Source organism: Sander vitreus, chromosome 9, assembly GCF_031162955.1.
Source record: "Sander vitreus isolate 19-12246 chromosome 9, sanVit1, whole genome shotgun sequence".
Classification (NCBI taxonomy): domain Eukaryota; kingdom Metazoa; phylum Chordata; class Actinopteri; order Perciformes; family Percidae; genus Sander; species Sander vitreus.
Genome location: NC_135863.1, coordinates 6,771,343 through 6,792,607, shown reverse-complemented (window position 1 = coordinate 6,792,607; position 21,265 = coordinate 6,771,343). Strand labels below are relative to the sequence as shown.

The 21,265-nt window shown below is 39.8% G+C and overlaps 1 protein-coding gene across 2 annotated transcripts in view; it reads right to left on the bottom strand.

Moving 5' to 3' along the window:
• Positions 1-21,265, bottom strand: part of col24a1 (collagen type XXIV alpha 1) — a 100,025-nt gene that overhangs the window by 8,521 nt on the left and 70,239 nt on the right. For both annotated transcript variants that reach the window (XR_013502482.1, XM_078258475.1), the window contains exons 33-49: positions 20,671-20,724; positions 20,486-20,539; positions 20,203-20,256; positions 18,370-18,423; positions 17,837-17,944; positions 16,960-17,013; positions 16,059-16,166; positions 12,325-12,378; positions 10,946-10,999; positions 10,751-10,807; positions 9,091-9,144; positions 8,474-8,527; positions 7,778-7,831; positions 6,214-6,267; positions 5,173-5,280; positions 1,407-1,514; positions 1,144-1,251 (exon numbers count right to left, since the gene is read on the bottom strand). Coding sequence is in view for 1 of the 2 variants with exons in the window: in XM_078258475.1 (XP_078114601.1) it covers positions 1,144-1,251; positions 1,407-1,514; positions 5,173-5,280; positions 6,214-6,267; positions 7,778-7,831; positions 8,474-8,527; positions 9,091-9,144; positions 10,751-10,807; positions 10,946-10,999; positions 12,325-12,378; positions 16,059-16,166; positions 16,960-17,013; positions 17,837-17,944; positions 18,370-18,423; positions 20,203-20,256; positions 20,486-20,539; positions 20,671-20,724 (1,191 nt within the window). In the remaining variant the exon portion in view is untranslated. The remainder of the gene's footprint in view (positions 1-1,143; positions 1,252-1,406; positions 1,515-5,172; positions 5,281-6,213; positions 6,268-7,777; positions 7,832-8,473; positions 8,528-9,090; positions 9,145-10,750; positions 10,808-10,945; positions 11,000-12,324; positions 12,379-16,058; positions 16,167-16,959; positions 17,014-17,836; positions 17,945-18,369; positions 18,424-20,202; positions 20,257-20,485; positions 20,540-20,670; positions 20,725-21,265) is intronic.

Below are 21,265 nucleotides of genomic sequence, written 5' to 3'. Positions count from 1 at the left end.
AACTCTATTCACTGAAAAGTGTAAAGGGATCTGACCCAAGGGCCCGAGTCTGCTCTCTGTTTCACGAGCATCAATGGAGAAAACTAGTGGAGGGAGGGGAGAGCGAGGGATTGAATGTTGTTTCTTTTTTTCTTCTTCTTTGAGGATTTACATAACCAAAGTAGAGCACCTCTTTTTCAGGTCTCTGGAGGGTGAGGATCTTACATAACTTGGCCTTACCAGGCAGAATGTTTCCATTCTTGGTCTAGCCCAGATAATTTGTTACACCACTCAGGGTGGAAAAGTGTCAGACACGCACATGGGCTACCTAACCCCCTGAAGCTATATTTAGAGGGGTATTAAACAATGTATATACACTTATAAAGCCCTCGGGATGGTATCAATTTAAAAAGAGCAATGTAGTGGCCTACACAGTTATGACTTCTATATTTCAAAAATATAGTTCAGGTGTCAAAGACAGAACATTATAATAACCATTAAAAAAAAGGTATGAATCTGTGAATCAAACATATATCTTGTAATACAAACATGTTGGGATAATGCGTTTTTGTGTGAATAGTTAACTTCTACTTGAATCTTTACTTACTTACTTTAGTTCATAATATATATGTGAATGCTACGGCAAGATCTGTAACTCAAACACGTGCCAATATCTACCACACTTTTATTGTTACACAATTATTTCAGGGTATGGAAATCTACTTGAATCCTATTTTAAAGCTATAGTGCGTAGTTTCTGTCGCCCCCATGAGGAATTCTAAGTAATGACAACAAAACTGTTGGCGCGTTCACATGATACAAGCCTTCCGTGATCGCGCACGTGCCCCCGCCCCTCCTTTACGCAGTTGCTAGTAGCCAAGGAGGACACAGAGAATTAAAAAAACATGATGGATTCTTCAGAAGAGGTAATTATCTTCACTCAAATTTCTATGCGCGAAAGTCACCGGACGACACAATCCTTTGAACATAGCCATACTGAGAAATACAGAGAGAGTTGTGTGGAGCTGTCGTTCTTAATCAGCTTTGTAGCAACTCATTTGGCAATGGCTTAAATGCAACAGACGATCATTAATATAAAAAAGTTACGCACTAAAGCTTTAACGGATTTTTGCTTTAAATCACAAATGCCTGTTTAATACTCACTGGTTGTCCTTTGGGTCCTTGGTCACCTTTCCTGCCCTGGTCACCTGTAGCCCCCTCCATGCCTTTGATTCCCGAGGCTCCCCTGTCTCCTGGCAGTCCCAGTTCTCCCTGAACCCACAAAGGTCAGGTTTAAAAAAAAGTTAGTACAACTTAGGAAAATGTTTCTTCACCGGAGACTTTTTTGTTCTGTCGAGACATACTGCTACAATAAAAAAAAAAGAAAAAAAGAAATACATTAGGTCAATATTTATTATCGTTTTTACCTTCTGACCAGGCGGGCCTCTTTCTCCAGGTGGTCCAGGAAGTCCAATCTCTCCCCTGGGACCTGGACGTCCAGCGGGTCCCTCTTGTCCCACCAAGCCTGTTTGACCCTGAATGCAAATCAAAGTTGGTGTCAATAAAGTGTTGTCAATTTTAAAAACAAAATGACAATTACAGAATATGATTGTTTCTTTTTTTACTATGAAAAATATAAAAAATATTTTTAAATCATTTTTTTAAAGATATGTTTTTACTCATAAGGGTGGTTAACCAAAAAGCACATATGGATGTTGAAGAGGACAATGTAAATGTGGATGTTACTTGCATTTAAAGGCTGCTCTTAAACTCAAACTTCTGATGTCGGAGTATACTTACATACAGTCCATGGCAGGCTATGTCAAACATATAGTAGGCCAAAAAAACAGCACCAGCTTTAATTCTTTTCAATGTTTCAATGTTGATGTTTATTTCAATATATCCAAATACTCATACTGTAGTTGTAAACCACAGTGCTGAAGTCCGCTGGCCTCTCCTGGTTATAATATTTCTTGACAGTATGCTCTTTAAGTAACTTTAAGTAATCACTGAGTTGCTTTTTCATACCACAGACCACAGCGGTTACCTGCTCCATCAGCAGTGTGGTGAGGCAGTGGGGAGCGAGTGATATTAGAATAACAGATTGAGTGGGTCGTCACCTCACATAGGGCTGTTCTTCGATCACTGTGAGGAGAGCGGATAATTTAGGAGCCAGGTTTAATGGCCGTACCCCTAACCTGCAGGTGCTAGGAAGCTCTTGCATAAGAAAAAGCCACTGTATATCAGCTTAATGAGATCAGTCAGAGATTTTAATTCAAACTGACCCCTCCAACCTTCACACACACACACGCACGCACGCACACACACACACACACACACACACACACACACACACACACACACACACACACACACACACACACACACACACTCATGCACACACAGTCTTTCTTATATTTTAAATATTTTTGGACAGCACTCACTGGTCAAGTGTTCTTAATCCTTTAGGCTAAGCTAACTAATAATTAGGGCTGGGTATCGTTAAAAAATGTTCGATGCTGCGATACCGGTTCCAAAACAATACTTTTTCGCTACTAATTTTATAAAACAAAAAGAAATGACAACATTACACATTATGGCACAAATCTTTTTATTTATTTTTCAGCTCCTTCTACATGAGCCTGTGTAACCTAAAGTTTTTCCTGCCTGTCTCTACGACGTGTAACGTTAGACAGCCAATCACAAACATTATTAGATCTTGGTAGACGCGTGCTGCATGCTTGTTGGCTCACTGACGCTGAGGAGATTTACTCCTTAGGTATTGAAATTAGGTACTGAATGAAGAGGCTATTTTCGATACTTGATACTTTGGACGCAATTCGGTCGGTGCCTAAAAAGTATTGAGTTTGGTACCCAGCCCTACCTATAATATCAGGTCAGTGTTTCCAAGGGTTCTTGAAACAAACTAGTTAACATCAGTTTCCTGATGTTATCACATGTTTGTGCTTCTTCTCTTGAATGGCTAACCCAAAAGCAGGAGCCTCTAGCACCTTCTTTGCAGCCCCTCTCCGAGAATGACCTCTGCTGCATTTCTTTCTTGTTGCTCACTTTTACACTGTCCAATAAAGCAGAAATGATCCAAATCTATGTTTTGAAAAAGTCTTCCATTTTCACATTGGAAATGCATCCAACTGGCAATGTGTAATGAAATCAATATGCAGCAGATAATGAGGAACATAATGAGTAAGAAGATAATTGACAATCATTATGGGAATAATGACTAACAAGAACAGACAGTATGAGGATTATTCTGCATGGACTCTGCAGCCTGCCAGCAGAGACAGAACAAAGCCATATTACAGTGTCTTTCCCACTATGGAAGCAGAGACAGCCCCGGATGCTTTGTAGTAAAAGACCACCCTAAGAAGTCTAGACTACTGAAGCAGAGTATTGGCTCAAGAAAACCTTATATCTCCAAAAACAGTTCACATATAAGAAAAGGTCTCTGTGAATAAAAATTAAACATGCATTTTATATTCACAGCTAGCGTATTTCTTTCAAATTATACAAAGTATTCTGTGTGATTTAGGAGGCGTAGAGTTATAGGACTCACTCTGCCAGAAACCATATCATTTCAGTTAAAATGAAAAACATGATGCCAAAATTAGACTGACTAGACTTTCACACAACATTATGTAAATGAAAGCCAGACAGAAAGGACTTGGCTTTCCAACTCTTGGCTGAAAAGGACAAAGACATCCATGCATGAAATCCCAATCCACCCTGGCTGCACACTTATTTGGATAAACTGACTGCAGTCGCAACCAGAAGAAGCCAATCATATCAAACAAGGCATTTAATTATTAGTCAATCTCAGCCGTATGTCTCAGTCTTAACTCTACAGATGGTAGCAGCTGAAGGAAAGCGTTGGGCATTCAGATGCAGTCAAATAAAAATCCCTGTGCTAAGGGGACAATGTGGCACAACTTTGCATGGTGGCTGACTGGGTAGTGAGGTCTATATGGTGTCTCCTGAGGCACTTGGTAATCTAATGCAGCTAGAAACAAAAAACAGTCAGTTGATTAAGTTGTCTGTAGCTGTATTTCACCTCTCCTGTGTGGACTGCTGAGTCTTAGCACAGTTTTAGCACAAGTACAGTAAAGGAAAGGTCCTCTTGAAGGTTCAGTTATGCAAGCAAATCCCTTTTGTGACCTACAATTATGGTGCTGAGCAAGGATGTTTTGAGAGATAGCATATAACTGAGCTCCTCTGTGCGTGAGTGACAGCCACATAGTCATATTCGTAATTTTCAAATGTGAACCCGACCACCCTCATAATTCCACGTTTTCCACTTGTCATCATCCACGTAGCTCAGACATCTTTGTTATGACTGACATTGGTAAAACATATCAGGGAGCTTTGCCTTTTATATATTTGACAAATACTTTGTATATGATTAGCTAAAAGGGCCTACAAATATAATATAGTATTGCTTAAAGCTTTAGTGCGTAACTTTTTGATACTAATGAACGTCCGTTACATTCAAGCCATTGCCAAATGAGTTGCTACAAAGCTAATGAAGACTATCAGCTCCACACAACTCTCTCTGTATTTCTCAGTATGGCTATGCTCAGAAGATTGTGGTGTCCGGTGACTTTCCCGCGCAGAAACTCGAGTGAAGATAATGACCTCTTCTGAAGAGTCCATCATGTTTTTTTAATCCTCCGTGTCCTCCTTTGCTACTGGACGCACCGACAGTTGTTGTCATTACTTAGAATTCCTCATGGGGGCGGCAGAAACAACGCACTATCGCTTTAAGCAGGCCAAAGTGCCATTAACAAAGACATTACGGGGACTCAATTTATATTCTGCAGAAAAACAAGATGAATAGACCTAGTTGTGTGAAGATCCAATTTCATTAATTGTTGATGCCTTCTGATTATCACGCATTGACATGGCCGTTTATTTAGACAGCACAGAGGGAAGACTAGAGGTTGCAGCTATTCCTGTCTTTAGTGGTAAGAAGGGAGGGGTTTGATTTAACCAAAGATAATAACGAAATGAGATATGCATCTAAGAAAATAAAAAGGAAGAGAAGCCATTCATTTACTCATTACTTTCTTTACATTCCCTTTTACGTTGGATTAAACCAAAACGGGTAGATCATTAAAATTACACCCAATTATATTCAGATAAGTACATTACTGACTATATGATACTGTCATTGGTTACCTGTCGTCCTTTTTTTCCGGGAAATCCTTGTAAGCCAGTCAGTCCTGGGGGACCATCTGGCCCTGGGTAACCGTTCATTCCCACCAGTCCAGGTACACCAAGTGACCCCTGGAAAATTTCCAACAGTGACAATGTCACTCAATCTCAATCTCAGCCTGAGGAGCATCTACAGACTTATCATGAGCACAATATCACTATTCTTACCATACCAGGTTTCTACTCCCTAATTCTTCCTCTGAATTCTCCATTGTAGATAAAGAGATGTATACCTGCAGACCTCAGCCAAAGGACTTTTTGCTTTTGCCAGGACCCAATTACAGATCAATAAAGTTTAAAAGTAACTGTAGAGTCTTTTACCAACTCCTACATTAGGCCAATGAGGTGGGACTAGGGAAGAACTTGCTTGGACGCGTGTTATGCGTGCCAATAATCAATGTCCTCAATCTGTCTGCATTTTGGTGCTATGACCCATTTATTTTCTTTTGCACACTCATCTAACAATGACACGCAAACCTGACACAGTGAAAAGCTGTCTGCTTTCCCCCCTAGCCACACACCTGTGTATCCCTGGCTGTTAATTACCTATACGCCTTCCCAAAGGCAATGCTCCACCCAGTGCTCAAACATAAAACTGCAGATTTATTAGCATAACCAACGTGGTATATAAACAAAGCAAAACAAAGTTGTGTAATGGCTCCAACAGTAACGCATGGAAATATTTAGACATTTAAAGGAAATACAATACTGTTGCTGCTTACATTTGGTGACCCATGCAATATATCAACTAATGATGGACAGCGGCAAAGCATTTGTTTTAAGTTGCATGATCTATTTATTACTATTTCCTTCTCTCACCTTTTGTATATGCAGTGATGGTAACTAATTTGTAAACATGCAATACTCTGGTAATGCTAAAGGTACTCAGTCAGCTGTTTCCCCAATGTCGAGCTGCATCGTTATCACACAACAATCTTAATTGTACTACTGCTGCTGCTGTCTCCCTCTCAGCCATGCATTTGGTTGAGGTGATGTGATACTCACTTCGATGCCAGGAGCTCCACTCAGCCCTCTTGCTCCTTTCTTTCCGGCTGAGCCCTGGATAAACACACACATGACAACTAAAACATACACCAGTATTCACAAAAACACACAAGGTTATACTACACTACTATACTTTTATATTTATCACATTTTGTCCCAACACGGTGTCATGCAATACACTGGTTAAACGTACTCAAAATAAATAAAATAAAATAAAAAAAAAGAAAAAAGAAAGAGAGATCACAAACACAATTACATGACGATGAAGATATGTAATTGTTGTATTTGTGATCTCTCTTTTTTTTTTTTTATATTTATTTTATTTCATTTATTTATTTTGAGTACGTTTAACCAGTGTATAGCATGACACCGTGTTGGGTTTTTATACACAATCTGGACCATAGTACGGTCTGTGGTATAGTATTGTGCAGTATTTGTTGTTTGTACATGCTGTCTGTATTTATTTGTTTTTACTATGGCTGCAGCATGGGTTGAGTGCCCAAGACAAATTTCCCACGTTGTGGGACAATAAAGTTAATCTTGATCTTGATCCAGACAGCCAAAGAAATATACAACACACTTAAATGTATATTAACACCTCAATGGCATTAGGTTAAATCACATTGAGGTGTTTAAATGAAATATATGGCATAACACTAACACAGGAAACATCCACTGCTTTGTTTTTTAATAACAGCACATTCTAGATCATATTGTCATGCTTAATAAGATCAACTTTATACATTTATTCTATACATAGAAAAATCTGTATTTCTTTTGCTTTTCATAGTTGACCTCCAGGCCCTGATATAGTCAGATATGTACAGTATGTACATTCCTAGAAAGATATCCCTCAAGGAACCAAAGCTGTAAATTTGAAACGGAAATACAGCAGATCCTGTGTGGCAGACAGTTGCAAACTGTTAAGTTATCAATGTTTCTAAACAAATGGATATGTACAGTATATTACTATGCTTCGCTAGTTTTTTCCACTCCTCATTCTGTAGTCCAAAGCCTATTTCTACCCACTGGTTTAGAATACAAGGATGTTCGCTGAATGTCGTTTTGTTTTTCCTTTACTAAAATTCCACCACAGAGGTCAGCGTCTTTGTACTAGCGTGCTTATCTGGTAATAGGTAAAAAAAATACATGATGCTTTGGCCAAATATTTGTGGTTAGTCTTTTCATTCTGTCAGCAAACAGAAGGAGTCATTTATAAACCCAGGCCAACCAAATCCAACCCTGCTGGCAGTGGCTGGACATGACTGTGTTAAAAGTTCAATGACTTATCACACTAACACAGGAACCATTGGCGTTTTAGTCCATATGCTAATATCTGAACACTCTTTTTGTGTATGCTGGAACTCTGACTGTTGTAGTCATTTCTTATTGTATGTGTTTTGTCTTGTATTTGTCTGTATTTTGCTATGTTTTGTATTGTGCTATGGACCGCTTTGTGTCCTGAATAAAGAATAAAGTAAAGTAAAGTATACATGAGTGAAGCGATGTACATATATGTACTGTACGTTTGATTTTCTTGCTATGGGGATTTGAATTGACTCACCGGAGCGCCTATCTCTCCTTTTGGGCCTGATTCTCCAGGGAGGCCTGGTGATCCCTGAAGAAAGACAAACACACAAACAAACAAAAAAACTAAGATGTCATATGAATCTGTACTCTGTTTACATGATGAAATAGGTGGAAATAGGTTTTCACAGGTTTTCAGGAAAACAACATTATTGGCTTGTCAAATTGCATAATGTAATGAATGGAATTACACTTTATCTACACTGCTTCCTAAGTTTTGTGTGGACACACCATGATGCCAAATTGTCTACTTAGGACACAGAAAAGCTCCTAATCCTTCTGACTATGCCCTACTCTTACCCTTAGCCAAAACACATTGACATATTTCACATAGTTAGCCCCACTACTGGTAAGTCTCTCTAAGAACAGCACAATTGTCAATATGTTGTTTTGTTTTCTCCAAAACTCAGTATTTTTACATCACTGTTTATAGTTAATGTGCTCCACCATGGGTACAAAGCCACTGGTACAGTGATTTGACTGCACATACCAAAAATATGTTAAAGCTGATATATATATCCATCCATCCATCTTCGTCTGTTTATCTGGTATCGGGTCGCAGGGGTAGCAGCTCCAGCAGGGGACCCCAAACTTCCCTTTCCCGATATATATATATATATAGTACTATTACTATATACTGTAGCTACTGTACTACAGACATTTATTGACTTACCGGTGGGCCTTGCGGTCCAACAGCTCCACGAGATCCAGTGGTACCAACATGGCCCTGAAAAATATTTTAATATATAATTATAGTTCTCTCTAATTCTCAATCTTTATCAGTGCTGAGATTTAAGCAAGGTTTGAAAAGGAGACTTGGATACCTACGGCATACTAGATAATTTTCTTATATATTAATATAATAATCTTCTTAAAATTAGAATTGTATACTGGGATAACAAATTTAGGATAAGAAGATATATGATAAACCAGTCGTTATCATCTAAACCACATAGCTTTTGTACAGCATTTGCCTGTTCAAAATGTTGTTGCTACAGACCAATGTAGATCCATTCACAGCTTAATATAAACACCAACTGTGTGTTTACTTTTTTGAGAGAAAAGAAGCCTGGGACTGAGAGGCATAAAGTGACAAAAACACCAGATTTCCGCAGCCTTATTGCTGGGAATGTGGTAATCCTCTCTCACATGTGTGGTCTGCTCTTACAGTACATGAGCAGAGCAGTGTTCATTGGAGCACCAAAAGACTACGAACAACAATCAAGTAGACAAACACACTGAGTGGTGAGTGTGTGATATGTCTGATGATGATTTAATAGTTTGGTCTACCTGATATCCTTCATCCCCTGGCTCTCCACGCTCTCCTCGTTCTCCTGGGGGACCCTGTGTAGACACAGATGCACACACACATGAACACACATACTGTACATGCATGCCTTCATTTATGCCCACAAAGCCTCAATTGAGCTGGGCAACTACGTAAAGACAGAGTCATTTCTCAGGCCAACACACAACATATTGAATAGATGTGACCTATGAGTCTGGATCTATCCTGGAGTCAAATGGAAAGGCGTAATTTTACATTGAACCTTACTTTCAGCCAATCTTGGTCAGGGGCTGCAGCAAGACAGAGGCTACCATTGTATTGCTCATGCTATGTACTGCGATACTGTGCCAACTTGATAATCCAATACCACTCATAAGGTAGGCTGCTATCTATACCTGTATTGACTTCCAGTAACCATGATTGTTAATGTAGGCCTGTCTCTGTGGTCACGTCCAGAGCTGAGAAATGTGTCTCAAAGTGCATAAGAGTTATGGTACTGTATAACTGTGAGCAATGGTTGAAGTACTCAGATCCTTTATTAAGTAAAAGTACTAAAACCACACTGTAAAAATACTCTGTTACAAGTACAAGTCCTACATTTGACTTAGCACATCCCACTTAAATAAAAGTATGTAAGTATCATCAGAAAAATGTACTTAAAGAATTAAAAGTAAAAGTACTCAATGCAGAAAAATTCTCAAATTTTAGAAACTGGAAACAATCAAAGCAGTTCTGTCAGTCAACTAAGTGTTTAATCGGCTAATCATTTCAGCTGTACTTGTAGGCCTATATATGGTCGAGTAGTTTAATTTACAATAAAACATCGTATTTTATAAACTACATATGTTTTGTCTTAGTTTGTAAAGTAACTAGTAACTAAAGCTGTCAGATTAATGTAGTGGGGTAAAAAGTACAATATTTCCCTCTGAAATGTAGTGGAGAAGAAGTAGAACATGACATGAAAAGAATAGACTCAAGTAAAGTACAAGTACCTTCATTTGTACTTAAGTACAGTACTTGAGTAAATGTACATAGTTACATTCCACCACTGACTGTGAGCTTTCCCAAGCTGCTAAGACTCTTTGATAAGTCCTGATCCTCTTTTGATATTAGTCTAAGAATGACTTTGTTATCTTGGATGCAGAATCCTTGAGGTAACTTAGGGTGACAAATGGCCCTCACTGTAACTCTTGCCCTTGTCAGAGACACGTTTTGTATAAATGCACAGTAAGGAAGCCTGTTTTAGTTTTAACAATAGAACAGTTGTGCTCATTGTGATGAGACCTATGTATATTTTCATTATGACTGAATATAAGAAGACAAACAAAGCTAAGCTTAAGCTTTACCCTGAAGTGTAAAAACCCCTTGCCAAACATTTTTAGCTTGTTAATACTCCTGCAGCCTGCAATGAACAGTCAAGATCTTAGCCACACAGGTTGATAGTCAGGGGTCCATATGCGTGACAGATTTAAGAACAGAAATACTGATACATTATTATCAATCTGGTGGGATACAAAATGTGTGTACTTGGTGCTAAGATCAGGAGTTGATCGGGATTAACTTTTCCTTCCAGTGTCAATCCGGTATTTAACTGGCTTGGACTAAACAGAGCAATAAGTGTTAGGGATCAGAAAGGAGAGTTTAAAGGAAAGCAAGACCTACTGGTTCACCTAAGGGCCCTGGCGGTCCTGGGGTCTTATTGTCCTCGCCTGGATAACCCTGGAATGTAGAAAACATTACACACACAATCACACATGCAGACATAAGCTTTTGCAACCCGACAGTACATTGAAATACATCAAAACCTAAAACACTGAAATAATTCATTTTCAAACACTAGTTCAGGTATCATATTACCTTTTCACCTTTAGGCCCTGGTGGTCCAATGGGCCCAGGCTTGCCAGGATGACCCTAAAAAAAAAATAAAAAAAAATAAAAAAAATAAAAACGCATTATTGTAGCCAAACAAAGCCGCCATACTTCTACTGGCTACAGCATGTTTCCTGGAAAAACATGAGTTCAGCTGTAAGCATATTAATCAGAACTGTTTAATATAAACACAACTCTTTGTATAGAAGCTCTTAAATTATTTCACTTAAGGATTAGTTTTTTTTGGCACAGACTCAGAAATCACTCAGCAACCTGAGTGAAGTGTGACCAAGTCTGAGAGCCTTCATGCATTACACACCTATACACATTCATTAAAAGCGACAAAAAAAACTTGAGGTGCCTGTTCAAGTTATGCATCCTAAGCCCACTGATGTTGGCATTGACAAGGCTGTGGAGTTTCCTGGACAAATTAGCTTGTAGACTTCACCATGTTCAATTCCACCTCCAAGGATTATCTCGAGTGATTTTTCGCAGGACTGCACTTAGAACAGTTACGTAGCTGTTACCCAACAGTTTGAGCCGTATGAAAAACAGTACTTAATGACTAAAATGTGTCTCAGGATCAATGCATTAAAAGTACTGCCAACTGTCATCCAGCATACAAGCAGGATACTTAAAAAGTCACTCTATGTATACTATGGGAATTTAAGCAAGGTTTGAAAAGGAGGATTGGAGACCTACTGCATACTTGATAATGTTCTTATATATTAATATAATAATCTTATCTACATTATTTGCATGTTCAAAATGTTGTAGCTACAGACCAGATTTGTGGATTCATTCATAGCCTAATATAAACACCAAACACCTGTGGAGTTGTTTGGAAAAATTTGCTTGTAGATGTCACCATGTTAAATTCCACCTCTTGTCTTTGCTCTTGTGGTTATTTGTGTATTTCTTTCCCTTGTATTTTGGATAATTAATAGTAATGAGCAATGGAAAACGATGATGTGTCCTCCACCAGACTCAAAACCAGGATATCTCCAGCAGATGCTAGGCTTACGGCACAAGGCTAGCAGGGGAGGTGAGTAAGCTTGATTGAAAACAGTTATGTTGAGTCGAGATCTGTATCTGAAGCATGTATAAAGTTCCTTGAAGCAGGATTAAGTTTGATGGATACACTTCAAATGGCTACTTTTTATTTCCCGGATTTTCTACAAAAAGTTATCTAGATAACTTAGTAATACTCCGATTTAAGATAGACCACCAAAGAATGTAAGCAAAGTGGGATGTGCTAAGCCAAAACTCCAGACCAGTCAGGGTTTACTAAACAATACAGTAAGAACTGTACCATATGTGTACATTGGCAAATGGATCTCGTAAAACAACAGATAGGAGATACTCACTGTGTATCCTGCCAGTCCTGGTTGCCCTTCTATCCCCATGACTCCAGGCTGACCCTGGAAGCAATGCAGAAAATGAACACAAAATAAGACGGTGAATCAGTCCTAGCGATGTTTATTTATCTTTTTTTTGCTAAGTATAACCTTGGCCTAGAACAAACACAAATAAAAACTGAATTCTGTGCCCAGAGTTGTTTTACGACAGGGATATAAATCTTTTCTCCACAGCTATCACAACATGGTCTTAGTGGTTCTGCTGAGAAGAGAGCTGCCTTTCCCTGTAAAGAAGACAATAATGGATGCCTTCTTCTTGGCATTTTGTCTAATCGCATCTTGTCTTTTCTTGCTGTCTCTCAGGCCCGGAACAAAGAAGGGCATTTGAAGCTTTGGGTTTTTTTTGGGACATCTTGTCATAGTATACAATTACAAACCTCCTACCTGGAATTTACAAAAGGGGGGATTTGTTAATGTGCAATTACATTACATTTAGTATTACATAACAACAATTTAATAATAAGTATTTTACATTAAGCACAATTTTGAGAAAGACTTTAGGCTTCTTTTTTTCCCACTACATCAGTCCAGTTGGCTCCAGTTTTAAGTTACCAGTAACTACATTGTTATTTTTACATAAAACAAAATAATAAAATATGAACTACTTTACTAGTTTGAACTACTTGAGAGAAAACAACATGCAACAGTCCCTGATTAACTTCAAACTTCAAAGTGTGTCTGAAGCCACTCTATCATTCACACATCCACTATTCCCTACACATTTCATTTGTATGTCCTCTGTAAATTACTTGTCCTGTGTTCTCCTTTGAGAAGAAAAAAATCATAAACTTAAAGAGAGAAATTTATATACTATATATTTTTGTTTTATGATGGTGCCCCCTAGATTTGTATTAATTCAATGGTTGCCCGCTACACAAAGAGCCACAGACTTTGAACAATACCCCCGCAAGAAATCTCCTTCTTAAAGCTATAGTACGTAGTTGCTGTTGCCCCCGTGAGGAATTCTAAGTAATGGCGACAAAACTGTCGGCGCGTCCACATGATACAAGCCTTCAGTGAGGCTAGTAGCCACGGAGGACACGGAGGATTAAAAAATCATGATGGACTCTTCAGAAGAGGTAATTAAAACGCGAAAGTCGCCAGATGACACAATCTTCTGAACATAGCCATACTGAGAAATACAGAGAGAGTTGTGTGGAGCTGGTAGTCTTAATTAGCTTTGTAGCGACTCATTTGACAATGTTTTGAATGACGTTCATTAATATCAAGAAGTTACGCACCTTGTTGAACGAGCAACCGAGCGAAAAACATTCACCAGGAAAAGTGCACTGCTAACATCAGTTTGCAGTTAGAAAGAGAGCTAATTAGTTGCTCAGCTACAGCACATTAACCAGCAAGTAAATGCACCTGCATGTCACTTCAGTCCAGTAAGGGACTGTTCGTTATTTATTTAAGGGGCCACCGGAGGAGTTTTGGGACCTTTAGCCAAAAAAGACATGACCCTCCCCTCGCCAGTAAAAAAAGTTCTATGACCCTCCACTACAATTTGGAAAAAAGGGATGACCCTCCCCCAGCAATTCATCAATACATTCTGTACTGGTTTGCATTTGGCAAATATATACAGATTTTCATTGTTTTTTTTTGTGTTTTTTTTACAGCTATGACATATGAGACTAAACCTCTGCATTCTCATCTGACGCATCCCACTCCTCTGTTGTGGTGTGGTGGCCATTTCAGTAGATTTACTCACTAACATTGTTGTGGAAACAAAATAAGCATGGAAACTAAATGCACACTTCCTGCATTACTGCATTACTTCAAATACTAAGTTATCAAATACTCTAGTAAACTAGTATTCATATGAAATAAAACAATAAAATATTGAGACCATTCAGCAAGGCACTCTGGGTAATATTCAACACACAAACTGGTTGCTATGGACTCGTCACTAGGCTTTATCCACTTCGCCGTTTAAACAAAGTGGAATAAACGTATAAAAGTCAAAATCTACACAAAACCCGCAATCAATTAGTAAGCTGACAACAAATGTGGCATTTAGGAAACCTTTATTGCAACCTTGGCACGGTAAGATGTCCAGACATAGTACAACAGTCATTTTCGTTTTTTGCGTCCTGCTGCTCCCATCGTCAGCCAGGTAATATTTTTTTTTTACTAAAGCAGTATATGAAATCTGATGTATTACCTACCACCATTTAGTTGTTTTGTGTTATTTAAGATATTTATAAAATATCTGATCATGCCAGAATTATTCCACTCATTTTTTTAAACCGTTTCAGCCACCAGGGGGGCAGCTCCCCCTGCCCCATATGTCTATGCCCTGCCCCACAGCAAACTCATGGGTCAGACCCATCTGGTAGCGAAGGAGGGCAGAGACTGAGAGAGCTACATGGAGATACATGGAAAAATATGCACCAAACAAGCCACTTTGAAATTTTGCTGTTTCATGAATACAAAAGTTGGGTGACCCCCCCGGACTGAAAAATGTTGGATGACCCTCCCCTCAGCAAAGAATAAAAAGACACGACCCTCCCCTATTTTCCTCCGGTGGTCCATTCCTAAGATGCTGGTGTGGTACTTACTCTTCTATACACTAACTATCCGTCAGCCCATGACATGTAGCTACAGCTGAGTTAGTTTACTTTGTCTTGTGTTCCCTTCTCTTCTGGCAGCCTTCCAGCTGCTGTCAATCAAACACTGACACGCCCCTCCAGTCGGCTGAGAAAAGGACCATTTCTGACATTTCCCCAAAGACCTGTTCTCTTCCTTTAAAAAAAAAAATTAACAATCAGGGCTTTAAATTAACACCCGCCAACCTGCCAAATGCTGGTAAAAATAAACTTGGCAGGTAACATTGTAAAGTTAGTAGCCACTGCGTTTGTCTGAATCTAGTGCAATCCACAGCGCTGCGGAGGAATGTCTGGCTAGTCCATACAGCATTCTGGGATAGGAGAAAAACGTGCTCTGGTTTATTGGCATTTTTTAAAACCAATCACAATCGTCTTGGCTGGTGCTAAGCGCCGGACGGAGCCACGGTGCTGCTGCAAAATAGCCTTGGGAAGAAACTTGTTTTGGTTGAACATGTACGCTCAAAGGTTGTTTTAGTCCTGCAACAGAAATCTCAGATTGGACAGATAGTCTAGCTAGCTGTCTGGATTTACCCTGCAGAGATCTGAGGAGCAGTTAACCATAGTCCTCTCTTTAGTCTTTAAAATGCCAACACGAAGAAATATCCAGATATCCGGGCTAAGCTTGATCCGGAGGTATTTTCCTGGGAGTGGAACGTCGTGGATATAGACAAGTTTGGATGTGCCAGATTGGCCTGTTTTCCGCCCAGAAATTTGAGCGTTTTTGTGTGCGTTTGGCTTGGAAACGTAATCTTTATCTGGCAAGCCTGCTTGTTGTACTAATCCATTTCCCAGGAACACTATGTCATGATGTGTCGTACAACCGTGCCTAGCGTGCATTATGGATGAAATTAAGCAGTAAAGATATTCAAATTTGTTGATATTAGTAAAACATTTGGCCAGTGAAAAGAATCTGATTGGCTGGTAACTTCAAAAATGTACTGTAACAATACATTGACTGCAAAAGATGATGACTAAATGTGACTTTGGTTGGACTAATACGATCACTTATCTCTGTAAATAAGTTGCAGTCTGATTCTGAGACAGGATTAAGTGAGAGGAAGAATGGGAACTAACTGGTGTGCCTCGAGTTCCCCTGGCACCTTTCAGACCCGGCTCGCCTGGCTGGCCGATGTCTCCTCGTGTGCCGATCTCACCAACAAGACCTGGAGGACCTCTCTCTCCCTGGAAAGAGACAGAATGTCATTGGAGGATGACAAACTGCAATAATGACAAAAAACCAGTATGGAGACTATCGTTTAAGTTTTGACAGCAGGAAGCCATCCATTCTGTCCAAATCGTCCTTCAGTAAGAAAACAAATCCATACTAGTTCAAAAGGCAATTTGTCTTTAAAGTGCTCATATTATGCTTTTTGGCTTTTACCCTTTCCTTTATTGTGTTATATATCTTTTGTGTGCACGTTCCGTGACGAACGTGCGTCACTTTGTAACACGTTATAATGCTCACCTAGCTGCTAGCGTGGCACGACCTCATACTCTGCTTCTGACTGGCTAGTAGTCCTTACCTAGCTTCTGTGCATGTGCGAATCCCAACAAAGATGGAACAGAATTGTGATGCCTCACTTTGTAGCTAAAACAGAGAGCTCAATACACAGGGTGAAAAGAGGAGCTGCAGCAATGAAAAAATATGGTGTTTTTTGAAAATTAAACCATGTAAACCTATTCTGATATAGCCTCTAAATACAAGTATGAACGTGAAAATGAGCATAATATGAGCACTTTAATGCTGGCTGCAGTCACTTGTTTCCTTCTCAAGTTGACTCATGTTCTCTGAACTCCTGTCAACTTTACATTTGATGCAAATGACAGCTCAAGCAGCTGAAACAAGATGACTCAATAGTTCTCTGGAACAAATTGAATGCCAAAGGGCCTTGGACTGTGTCCTCTTGCTTTCTGCTGTTCCATTGCAGGGGGAAACGTATTTTAGCGGAAAAGTGGTGGTGAAAAAGGTCCTTACCTTCTTTCCGTGTCGTCCTCTGTTCCCTGGGGCCCCTAGTTTTCCTTCTGGTCCCTGTAGCAGGAGATCCATTCAACGATTACCACAGACATTACAAATCTATTCTATAATCAGAGGCATTGATACGTTGATACTGTAACTGCACTGCATGAAACACCAACCCGGGTTCCTGATGCTACAGCATTTTTTTCCCAGACATTATCTTTAGTCCACAATGCCGTTTAAAACCAGATTTGTCAGCTCACAGGTTTGGAAACTGGACTGAGTGTTTGTAAAACTTCCTCACACAGCTTTGAATGTGTGCCCTGAAGCTGCCTTCCTTCCTGACCACTGTGACCCTTCTGCCCCTAAACCCCTATAGATAAATCTGGATCTGGATCTCAAAGCAAACAAGCACTGAGGAAAGACTTTGACTGACATCCATCATGCAGGACTAAACATTCAAAATCTATAAAATTACACTGCCCCAGTAGCAAAAAGGGCTTTGTAGAAGAGAAGGCTGACCCCTAGTGGGATACAAAGGCATTATTTGGTTAAGAGCAGTTTTGTAATCTGCTCCGTCAGTTGCATGTATTTAAAATTCTAAGAGTGCAATTAATTTTGCCATATCTTATCATTTGCTGTATGCTTACCATCCATCAATCTCTTGTCTCATATAAATAACCACAGTGGAAAACCAGAGGAACCAGTTGTGCAACAAACTGTAATCTACTGCAACTTTTATTCAAATCTAGTTTTTACTTTAACTGCATGCAAGTGTGTCTTTTCTGAGTCAATCAGAACATCAATATATGCAGCAATTTCTGTTAATTGCCCCCCAGGGTTGTTTTATTAAAATTGTTGCATCTGGCTGTTTAGAAACATAATATAAACTTACACGAAAGCCCTGTTTCCCAGGCTCTCCGGGTGGTCCTGTGAGCCCAGGGTCTCCTTCTATTCCTTTGTCCCCTGGCTCTCCAATTGGCCCACGCTCGCCAGTCTCACCCTGACAGTGTGATCGACACAGAGAAAGAGAGGCACACAACCAGGGAAAACTGAGTGAAAGACAGTTCAGTTTTAATTCAGTAAGTTTCAGATTACCGACAGAGAGCGGTCATTAGGTCAGACAAGCCGTGGTGTTCAGAAGCTGACAAATGGCTTTAGAGGAATGGTTTTATTTTCATTTCCTTTATTATATATATTTATATCCCATTCAAATCTAGTGTGAAATTGAGTCGATACGTGTATTGTGGTGTGATATCCAGTGTATGACTTGAATTAACTTTTTGAAATCCTGAACTATTCTCTTTGAAGCGACCGGAGTCCACTAAATACTCCCTATTGTTGTTGTCATATGGAGAGGCCTGCTACAAACAAATCCATAACTCATTTTGGCTACATGCTTGATTTTGTCAGTAATGTCTTGTTTACCTTGGCTCCATCTTTTCCTTGAGGGCCGTCTTCACCAGGGGGACCAGGAGGACCCTACAAACACATCACCATTTAAAACAAAGAGAAATGTGAGAACTGTGACATTGTTATTTTCTCCGTTATGGCAGATTCTAGGTATGGAGCATCTTTAGTAACAGGGACACTGTTTCTGGAAGGAGCTGTTGCTGCTGCTGATGTTAGCATCTCCAATCCTGGGCCCATTAAAGTTAAACTATCTGCACAGCTAGATATCACTAAAGGTACATGAAAACATTTTTTTTTCATAATTTGGGTAAATCAACCAATTAAAGTGCACGATTATAGAACATGCATAATGTCCAAGATCATCAATGTATGCAGCTGTCAAAGCCATAACGAGGGACCATGTAAGAGTTACAGGGTAACCTAACACCTAGTCTCGCTTTGCCAGACCATCCACACGCTGTGGAGCGGAGAAGGGTCTGGTTACTCCACATAGCATTCCGGGATGGGAGAAAAACGTGCTCTGGTTTATTGGCATTTCTTTAAACCAATCACAATCGTCATGGGCAGCGCTAAGCTCAGCTCGGAGCCGCTGCAAAATAGTTGTGCGAGAGAAAACTCAGATTGGACAGATAGTCTAGCTAGCTGTCTGAATTTACCCTGCAGAGATCTGAGGAGCAGTTAACCAAACCCCTAATGAATCCACCGGAGTTTAAAATTCCAACACAAAGAAAGCGGAAGGAAACGGACATCGGCGAAAATACATGCATCCGGCAGAATTTCCTGCGGCATCGGAGCAATCGTCAAGGATATAGATTACCTAACACCAGACTAAAAAGCAGTCTTTCACTGCCCTCTCTGGTTGAACGTTTGAAGGCAGTTTCACCTCTGACCACAGCCAACATCACTGAGGGGTATAGTTGGGTGGGGCAAGAAAGATGCAGTGTTACATCTGTGAACACACCGGGCAGTGATGCCACTGAAGATCACCTGTACATCACTGTATGAATGTGAGAAGGGAAACCACTAGAGGTCAGCAAAAACAAGAATTTAAGGGGGTGTTACGTTTTTTTCTTATAGTCAGGAGATTATCGGATCGCTGCATAAACTCCAGTACTTTCCAGTACCAATATCAGCATTTTAGGCAATATCGGAGGCTTTTCCGATACTACTATCGGTATCGGAACATCTCTAGTAATGAACAGATGAATTTTGAATTTTGTCTTGACTAGAGTGGCCAAATGACCACTCATGAATAAATTCTGCTAAGATTTGATTTAACATGTCAAGTTTGTGGAGACAACTTATTTCTTTTGCCAAAGGAAAGAATCACGTAACCATCTAAAACATGCGTGCCATAAAACAGAAGAAACTATGATGTACAGTAATTGTAATCAGTAACTAATAAAACAAAAAAATACCCTGTACATTTGTATTGTGGAGAGTGTTAAAAATATCACGTATGAGCTCAGATATCTTTGGTCCAAGTGTAGGCAGTTAGGCAAGATGAGAGAATTCAGGGCAGAATGGACAGTTTCTCAGCCATCATCTAATTCTTCCTTCATCCATTAAACTGAAATAAGTCAAAAAAGCACTGGGGTTTGATGTTTCAGCAACCTTATTAGAAAAATGTTGAATCGAATTCTGTGGATGAAACAGTAAGATGAGACTCAGGCAGTCCAAGTGCTATTTTTATAGTCCATCAGACAAAAACAATTCCATCGCTCTGCTTTCTTCGGGCCGGGGGATTAGACATCCTCATCAAAATCAGGGGGAGTAAATATACGACCGGGTTAGATTTACCCAAACACAAGGAAGGAAGGGATTAGTGGGTTATTTGCAGTTACTTACTCTCATTCCCTCCTGTCCCTGCTCCCCTTCAGCTCCTGGAGGCCCAACATCACCCTGCAGGGACACAAAACACAACATGGGGCTGTCTGGAGGCCAAAACACTCATATGTGCATGCACATTGCCAGCCTTACACCAACCACTGATACTTGGATCTGAGGAAGTGTTAGACTTGACAATCAGCTGTTGTTTCCTCCAAGGCTACAGTTATGTCAAGTATAAACTGACTGAGCAAGTTCACGGCTATTCACATTGCTGGAGCGTGGTAGGGACTGAAGCACTGACCTTTGACCCCGGATCTCCAATGGCACCTGGTTCCCCCTCTGCACCAGGCCCACCCTACAAAGATGAGGAACAAAGGGCATGACTTATGTTCAATTTGCACTGTATGCATATGAATGTCAACTATGAAACCCCCAAACCCCTAATAATGAATTGATAAGTAGTGACAAATATTTAATGTAATGTACTTCATGTCCTTGCTCTCCATCAGGTCCAGCCTCTCCAGAAGGTCCTTTGGGTCCCTGCAAGAACATTAACCATCATAAGAAGCCTTAAGGACGCTAGCTTAATGATACAATAATATAATTGCTGGACTTACTAGATACAGTAAATAGGGGAAATAAAACATCTGTACAACATAATATACAACTCTAGCATATAATGGCAAAACAAACACATAGAGTTGAATGCTTAAGTCTGTAGAATAGGGAAAGCAGAGAAATGAGAATGCCTGGAGTAAAACTGAAGACCAGCCAAAGGCAAGATGAGACCCATAACACAAACCGAGTCTAGTGTTATTGGAACCTCCTATCCTAATAAATATTTGTATCTGATTGTTTGACATTCTTGATGTCCCTGAGGGGTCGGCTGATTTCCAAGAAAAGTCAAGAACTCGACTAAGACTAATCCAAGAAGGGAAGCACAAGGTACAGTGCTGAAAGGTGCGAGGGACACAGAGAGAGAAAGCAATAAACACAGACAAATCTAAATAACTATCTTTTTCCCTTTCAGTTTCTTGTAATAAGCAACATCAGAGCTTCCGGTGGCAGTTCTAGACTATTT